An 8,410-nucleotide genomic window follows, 5' to 3' on the forward strand; every position below is an offset into this window, starting at 1 on the left:
AGAAAATACTTTGTTATTTTTAGTTTCATAAATTTTATTAAAGTTTATTTTATTTTGTTTCTACTTATATATTTTAATAAACTTTATATTATTTTGTTTCTAATTACTTATTTATTTTATTTGTTACTTTTCATGCGCCATTTTTCATGCATTTACTAATTATTTTGAGCTATAAGACCCTAAAATTGAAAAGCATTTCAAATGAACTCTGAAAAGGTTGAAAGTTGGCATGGTATCATCATTTCATCCACATAGCATGTGCAAGAAAGTTGAGAGGGTTACGGCAAAAACTGGATGCACTTCGTGTACAAAACGGACAATCTCTTTCAAAGTATCAAGATTTCATACGGAAACTCGTCTGTTACAAAGGGATTTCATTTTTTAAAACTTATTTGAACTCCTGATTTTTTGTGTGTTCAAAATGCACCATTCAAAGCCACATCATCATTTTTCAACCCTTTCTGACTTCATTTGTTATTTTTCATGCATTTACTAATTATTTTGAGCTATAAGACCCTAAAATTGAAAGGCATTTCAAATGAACTGTGAAAAGGTTGAAAGTTGGCATGGTATCATCATTTCATCCACATAGCATGTGCAAGAAAGTTGAGAGGGTTACGGCAAAAACTGGATGCACTTCGTGTACAAAATGGACAATCTCTTTCAAAGTGACAGGATTTCATACGAAAACTCGTCTGTTACAAAGGGATTTCATTTTTTAAAACTTATTTGAACTCCTGACTTTTTGTGTGTTCAAAATGCACCATTCAAAGCCACATCATCATTTTTCAATCCTTTGTGGCTTCATTTGTTATTTTTCATGCATTTACTAATTATTTTGAGCTATAAGACCCTAAAATTGAAAAGCATTTCAAATGAACTCTGAAAAGGTTGAAAGTTGGCATGGCATCATCATTTCATCCACATAGCATGTGCAATAAAGTTGAGAGGGTTACGGCAAAAACTGGATGCACTTCGTGTACAAAACGGACAATCTCTTTCAAAGTATGAGGATTTCATACGGAAACTCGTCTGTTACAAAGGGATTTCATTTTTTAAAACTTATTTGAACTCCTGACTTTTTGTGTGTTCAAAATGCACCATTCAAAGCCGCATCATCATTTTTCAATCCTTTCTGACTTCATTTGTTATTTTTCATGCATTTACTAATTATTTTGAGCTATAAGACCCTAAAATTGAAAATCATTTCAAATGAACTTGAAATTGAAAAACCCTACAAATGAACTGTGAAAAGGTTGAAAGTTGGCATGGTATCATCATTTCACCCACATAGCATGTGCTAAAAAGTTGAGAGGGTCCCGGCAAAAGGCGGATGCACTTCGTGAACAAAATGGACAATCTCTTTCGAAGTATCAGGGTTTCGGACGAAAACTCATCTGTTACAAAGGGATTTCATTTTCTTGAACTTATTTGAACTCCAGACTTTTTGTGTGTTCAAAATGAACCATTCAAAGCAGAGACTGATTTTGAATGGTGCATATTCAACATACAAAAAGTCTGTAAAGATCGCCAACCCCAACATAAAAAATGAGCATAGATGCGCCTATAGAGAGAATTCAACCTAAATTCATAATAAATTTCTATGAATTTCATAGAAATTCACTCTGAATTTAGGTCAAATTCCCTGTATAAGGGCATCTATTTTCATTTTGAGAGGAGCTCAACAAGGCAGAGAGGGACGGGCTTATAAACCGGTGTGAGCGCCCTTCGGTTGGCGAGGTGGGACTAAACTCTGACCGCAACGAGGACCAACCCTTTAGTCCCGGTTTGTGGCACAAACCGGGACTAATGGTCATGGGCCAGGGGCGAGGCGCATTGGTCCCGGTTCGTGCGTGGAACCGGGACCAAAAGGTCCAGACGAACCGGGACCAGTGGCCCACGTGGCCCGGCCGGCCCCCTGGGCTCACGAACCGGGACAGTTGCCTCCTTTGGTCCCGGTTCGTGAGCGAACCGGGATTAATGGTATTACGAGGGCCGAACCAATGCCCTGTTTTCTACTAGTGACCCGAGACCGACCCTCCTCCGCCCGAGCTCCACTTGGGCAAATAAAAACCCAACCACGACCCTCGAGTTGACGTATGGTTTTATTGGTATCACTAATACGGTTGCTGTGTATGGAGTAGCACTTCGAGTGCGAAGTTATGGTGCTCGGGCACCTTGGTACCCGTTTTTTGAAAAAAAAATCATACTTTGAAGTTTCAAAAAATGAAACAAATTCTGTGGAAACTTGTATGTGTTCGCTATGGATCCATGAAATTTTGTTTTGAAAAAAATGCAATTTGTGAGCTGTCCATTGGTGGCCCAACAATAAAAAAGCGGCCCATTTGCAAATACATATTTGTCTTTTTCTTATACTCCATTTGTGAAAGTAGAATGTTCTGAAATTTTGCAAATACATAGTATACATGTGTATATGTGTTTACAAAGAAATTCAAAAAAATCGTTGTAGAAAATGGTTTTTCGGAAACCGAGGTTCCCGAGTACCATTGGCAATTTTTGGTAGCACTTTGTACTATACGTACATGCATGTATATCATCGTTCTGGTTTGCTATAGTATTCTTGTGTCATGTTCCTGTACTCCATGAAGGTTGTCTATCAGCCTGTACATGTGTGCTGGGCTGCTATAGCTGCCTAACTTGAAGTTCATTGGCGACATTAAAACCAAAACAGTAGAGTTGATCGTACGTGCAGTACCAACACAAGTTGTAGGAGGCTCATGTTGCGGAAAAAAAAGGAGTAGCATAGGCGAACCTCCACTGCTAGTAAATACTCATGATTATTATTTTCATGATGATGGAGTATATCGACCTCAATCAATTGATCAGAAATTTGGTAATAAACGACAGGATCACTGCTCACAAGCATGCGATAATAGCTTAAGTTTTGGAATACTAGTAGCCCTTTTCCAATACGATGGACGGACAACGGTCATGAGAGAATAAGCTACATAGTACTACTAGAAAACTACTGAATCTAGATCATATATAGAGGAGCATCACTAGATTAGGTGGACGGGGAGACGCGCGGTTTCATGCTGCTATATGAGCACGCAGTAGTAGACCCCGCCGTGCTGGAGCGGCTCGACGGTGAGGCCGGCGTCGTCGACGAGGAGCGGCTCGGCGCGGTCGCCGTTGCAGCGGAAGAGGACGGCCCCGTCCCCGAAGTAGAGCTTGACGTCGAGGTGCGTGGCCGGGACGCTGCACGCGGCGCTGGTGCCCGCGAAGCACACCACCGCGGCGCCCCTGCCCAACACGCCCGTGGCCCCTGCCCCTGCCGCTGCCGCTGCGCCCGCGAACCCAACATCATCCGCTGGTCCTGCATGCACGCAACACGGTCAAAAGAATGAAAACCGGGAGTTATATTAAGTGCGGCGCAGAGGGGAGTTATTGTCGCCCGTGACTTGCGAAACGGAAGACTACGAGGAAACCCAAGCGCCCAGCAAGCGTGTGACAGTCTTGGACTGCCATGCACACGGTCGATCTAGGTAAAAACGCCCCCTGTATAATGTGAAGGGAACTTTAAGCGCGCGCGGACAGGAGGAAATTTGACCGCCATCACCTCCTCAGTCTTTTCCGCCATCACTCTGCGTGCGTCCGTGCTCCCTCCCTCCTTCCTATACGTACGCGGTAAAATTCTTCACACGCATCCGCTGCTTCCTCCTTTTTCTCTTGATGATAGACAAGTTGCCGTGACAAGACCATACGAATGATGTACATTTATTATGAGTTGTGTGGCTTGCGACCACGATAGTACTAGGATCTAGTGTTACTGTCCTTCAGTTTCACCCACAAAAGGCTTCCCCCCTTTTGGTTGATTTTAACCACTAATCTGTCAGCTTCGGATCAAATTATACTCCTTTCACACGTACTACGGGAGTATTTTTTTTCCACTTGAATTACTGCTGCCACATGTGTGCATGACAAGACCAATCTGCTCCTCACATGTTCGAAACTAAGCAATGTGTTCATATATTTGCTTCTAAAGTCTCATTTTGGAATCTTATATGGAACCGTATGCTTCCATTCCTTCAAGTCTAGTCTTTTCATGAACATGTGAAATAGCTCCATGCATGCAATGGACGCATATGGGTGCATGCTTACTTGCAACTAGCATTAATGAACCTACAGGTCATGCTATGATGTTTTTGTCACCATGAAAGAGTTCATATATTTGTAACATCCCATCACAAAAATCTTTTTTTTTTTGCTCATGGAGTACAGCTCACGAGTTATGGTCTTTCCTAAAGCTGTGACTATTACAAGCTGACAAATTCCACCCATTTTTATTTAGCGAAAAGTCATGCATGCATGATGTACAGCTTGGAGTGACAGGATTGTGCATGCACTAGAGAGTTTACATGGTTCAACCTTGTCTCATTTACATGCCCAATCGTCAAACCATACGATATGCCCTTACGCTGGGATTTATAATTGGGGCCCTAAAGGCAATTTGCACTGCCTCATGCAAGGAAGCATACAAAAAAGATTGGACGTGCGTGTATGGGTATACCTAAACAATGGGAATGGGCAAACTAACATCCAAAAGGAACTGAAATGGAGGCAGAATATTAATTATAAGAGAAACTCCCCCCTCTGGCCTCTAGCCCGTGAAGACACGAACACTTACATACGCATGCATATGATAATATAGTGAGAGGGCGTGAATGAACAAAAATCAAAATGGTGTACCAAGATTAAGCACGTTTCATCACATACCTTGCAAGTTACTATTGTAGCTGATCGCGTCAGTGGTTGCAAATAAACTGGTCAGCTCAGCAGTAGCAGACGCACTTGCAACGGTGACGGCGCCGGAATCCGGCGAAGCAGGAGGACGCAAAACAGCAGCCGCAGAGGTAGCCGGCGCTGCAGTGACGCCTAAGCCGTATTGTGGCAGTCCCAGCTTCGTCTTCGTGAAGTCGTCATACGCCTCTTCTTTGCCAACGGAGGTGTTCAAGAAGGGGTCACTGTTCTTGCGGAGGCCGAGCTGATCAACGCCGCCGGACCAGTATTGACCAACCCCGGCGGCCGAGGCGCTGCTCCTTTGGCCAGTGCTGGTGGGACCTATTGCCACGTCGTTGCAGAGCCCCAAGAGCATGCCGGCGGGCGATGCCACCGGTGGCTGCTGCACGGCAGGCACTGGCATGTACTGTGCGCCCAGGATGGCGGCGAGCTCCCCCGCAGAGAGGCAGTGCCCTTGTGGGTACTGCAGGAAGATCGGCTCGACGTCGGTGGCGACGAACTCGTCCAACGTTGGCGTAGGAGCCGGAGCCTGAGCCGGAGTAGACACCGGGGGCTGGCCCAGGCTGAACTGGTAGTGCATTTGCTGGTGGCACGCCGCGGCAAGCGGCGAGAGCAGGTCCATGGCCGCCGTCGCGGACATCGCCTGCGTGGCAGCCGGCTTCACCGGTTTGCTGGATCCGGACGACCGGTCGGAGGAGGAAGAGGAGGAAGACGTGGGAGCCACCGGCGAGAAGAGCGGCGGCTTCGGCGGATGGAACTGCTTGGGAGGTGGCGTATACGGCGCGGCGGCCTGCTGGCGTGCCGGGGCGCAGGCCCGGACGGGTGCGGCGCGCGCGGCCGCGTTGCGCAGCTTGTTCTTGGAGCGGGACTTGCGGTTCTGGAACCAGTAGAAGACGTTGGAGTCGCCGACCGGGCCATACTCCTGCAGGCGCATGCGGATGCGGGGGATCTCGTCGCGCGTCGGGTTGATCAAGCCGGAGTTGAAGAGCGTCTCCAGGATCCGGATCTGCTCCGGCCGGGGGTTCCACCGCGGCTTCGTGTCGGTGTTCCTCTCCTGATCAGGACCTGCATGTATACTCAGCAGTTAATCAATTTGACTCCCGTGTCCCGTCTCGATCACGATCGATCGATCCTCGATCAACAGCAGGCTACAAGAAAGAACCCTATATCTATCTAGTGCATGCAAGTGATCATGCGCAGCAAACAGTAGCATGCATGCATACCTGAGGAGAAGGGGGACTTGAAGGAGTGGCCGGCGGCGGCGGCGGAGCCGGAGACGAGGGAGGGGGGCGAGCCGGTCATGTCCGGCTGCGACTGCCACACCTGGCTGCCGTGCTTGGAGCGGAACATGCTCGGCCAGTGCTGCTGCTGCTGCTGCCTGCTGTTTGGCGACGCCATGGTGGTGATGATCTGATGTTCCTCGCCGTCGCAACACAACGACGGCCAGTTACGGTGGAGCGGAGGCAGGGATCGACGAAACGGACGAGACGACGCCTAGCTAAGCCTCTCCCCTTGCTGCTGCTACGCACTGCTCAGGCTCCCTATGGTTTTCTACCTAGCAAAGCAAAGCTGTATACGCATTCTTGCGTATTGCTGCCTCTTATAATGGCCGAACCCAAAGCCAACCACGGCGTGGCAATAAATGGAGTGCTGAAGTAGCTAGCAGGAGCAGCACGACCCCTCCTGCCATTTTTTTTTCCTTGGGGATACATGCATGCAAGGGACTACTACGGTCTACGGTAGGGCGGCTAGCTAGCTTGATGGGTTTGCATCAGGAGGGGACTGATGGACGGTTGCCCACCTGTGGCCCACTGATGCCCGATGGGTGCAAGTGCAAGTACTGGAGCGGGCGCGAGCTTGCCCTAGGTATGACAAGCAAGGAAGACACCGAGAACCCATCATGGCTCTGCCCGGCTCCTGCGTTCCTGCCTCCGTTACTGTTAGTGCCCTTTTGCTTGCGCAGATGGTGGTGTGCGTGCGTGATGGTCACCTAGGCTGGGGATCGCAGGTTAAACCCTCTGATCGTCGCATCTGCAGCCTGCACAAAACGAATGAAACCGTACTTACGGTATACACTACTACTACTATATGCACGTCGAATTCGAGATTTGTGCGTGCAGTAATTTCGAAAAAATGTGCGCCACTCGTTCTAAGCATTGATTATGCCCATCTATATCCCATGTGTTTTGATTAAGTTCAAGCCTTCAAGGAGTAGCGTTGGACTGAGGGGGTGTTTGGTTCAGGGACTTTTTAGTCCCAGAGATTAGAAAAAGTCCCTAAAAAGTCTCTAGGAACCAAACGGGAGGGACTTTTTCTACAAGGACTAGAAAAAGACTCTACCAGAGAGTCTTTTTTTGATTAGTCCTAGGACTAGAAAAAGTCCTAGGACTTCTGAACCAAACACCCCCTGAATGTCCATGTGCTTCGAGACAATGGAACTTGGGTGTATGTTGCGCACGTTACGGGATTCAATTAAAATATATAGAGACCCCTCAAAAGAAGAGATGTCATTTGATTCATATCATATAATTTTTTCATTGAGCCGAGGTTCATGTTTATTTTCTTTTGAAATGTGGAGGATATGAACCAATCCTTATGTAGGAATAATAAACCATTCCTATGAACCAAAAGGCTCTAAAGGATAAATTCCTACAAGAATCCTATCCTATAGAATTCCTGTGAAATTCCTCCAAACCAATAGAACGAGACACCATGTCGACTGCGAGGGATATGTGGTGACTTTGTTAATTTCGAGATGTTATGTCGGCTCCGTATCTCGGATATGTTCATAGGGGTAGGGTCTGCGATTGTATTGTGTTAAAAAAAGACTGGTAGTTTTCTTTTTCAAATGGGATTGTGCCCGGTAGTTTTTCTATTTGATGGAAATTTTGACTGGTAGTTAGTAATTGGATCCTTACGAATCTTGAAGTGCAACATACTTCATGTGCCCGATTATTTTTTCCGGTGCGACTTCACAAAAAGGGCGGACTAGTACTTACCAATGTTTTTTATTTCTCTTCCTGCAAAAATAATGTTTTTAGTTCAATTTTCCGGTAACCAAACCAAATGGTTACCGAAAATTTTGGTGAACCCTGAGAAAAATTCATACCATTTGAAAAAGTAAAAATAATTTGAATTTAAACATACATGTAGCTAAAAAAATGCTTCCATGCATATATTATCACAATATAGACCATGACTCGATGCTAGCGCTCGCAACTTAGGGCGTGTTTGGTTACTAACCGAGTTTTGGCGTTATCCTCCGGCCTAGCTCAGTGGAGCATGTGTCGATGAGCCAAGGCTTCAACCATGCTGTGTAACTCGTTTGGTTACCCGTATTGCATCTGGAGGAGGTTTCATACATGGAGTTTGGTTGACAACACTTGAGGGTTGAGGTCATGAAGATGCATTTCCCGGGTGTTTGGTTGCTTAAGGACTAATGTTATGGTCATCCCTTCTCACCAGTGATGACCTTACAACAAACTACACTATACACAATAGCAAATTACCATTGTTCCAGTCCTAGCTACTACACTAATGACAATTCATCCTGATAGGCCTAACTACTAACAAATTACAATACCAAATTAACAATAATATGGACAAGGGAGAGGGAGGAGCAGTGGTGTTCGTCAAAGGCGAATCAAGG

The 8,410-nt window shown here is 46.2% G+C and overlaps 1 protein-coding gene across 1 annotated transcript; it reads right to left on the reverse strand.

The window, feature by feature from the left end:
* Nucleotides 1-2,779: 2,779 nt before the first annotated feature.
* LOC109744543 (WUSCHEL-related homeobox 7-like) lies at nucleotides 2,780-6,416 on the reverse strand. Its single transcript, XM_020303677.4, has 3 exons — nucleotides 5,985-6,416; nucleotides 4,738-5,826; nucleotides 2,780-3,337 (listed from the first exon to the last, which is right to left on the reverse strand). The coding sequence occupies exons 1-3, from the start codon at nucleotides 6,157-6,159 to the stop codon at nucleotides 3,060-3,062; spliced, it is 1,542 nt and encodes a 513-aa protein (XP_020159266.1). The 5' UTR covers nucleotides 6,160-6,416; the 3' UTR covers nucleotides 2,780-3,059.
* Nucleotides 6,417-8,410: the final 1,994 nt, after the last annotated feature.

The sequence above is a fragment of the Aegilops tauschii genome, chromosome 3 (assembly GCF_002575655.3).
Source record: "Aegilops tauschii subsp. strangulata cultivar AL8/78 chromosome 3, Aet v6.0, whole genome shotgun sequence".
In the NCBI taxonomy this organism is placed as follows: Eukaryota; Viridiplantae; Streptophyta; class Magnoliopsida; order Poales; family Poaceae; genus Aegilops; species Aegilops tauschii.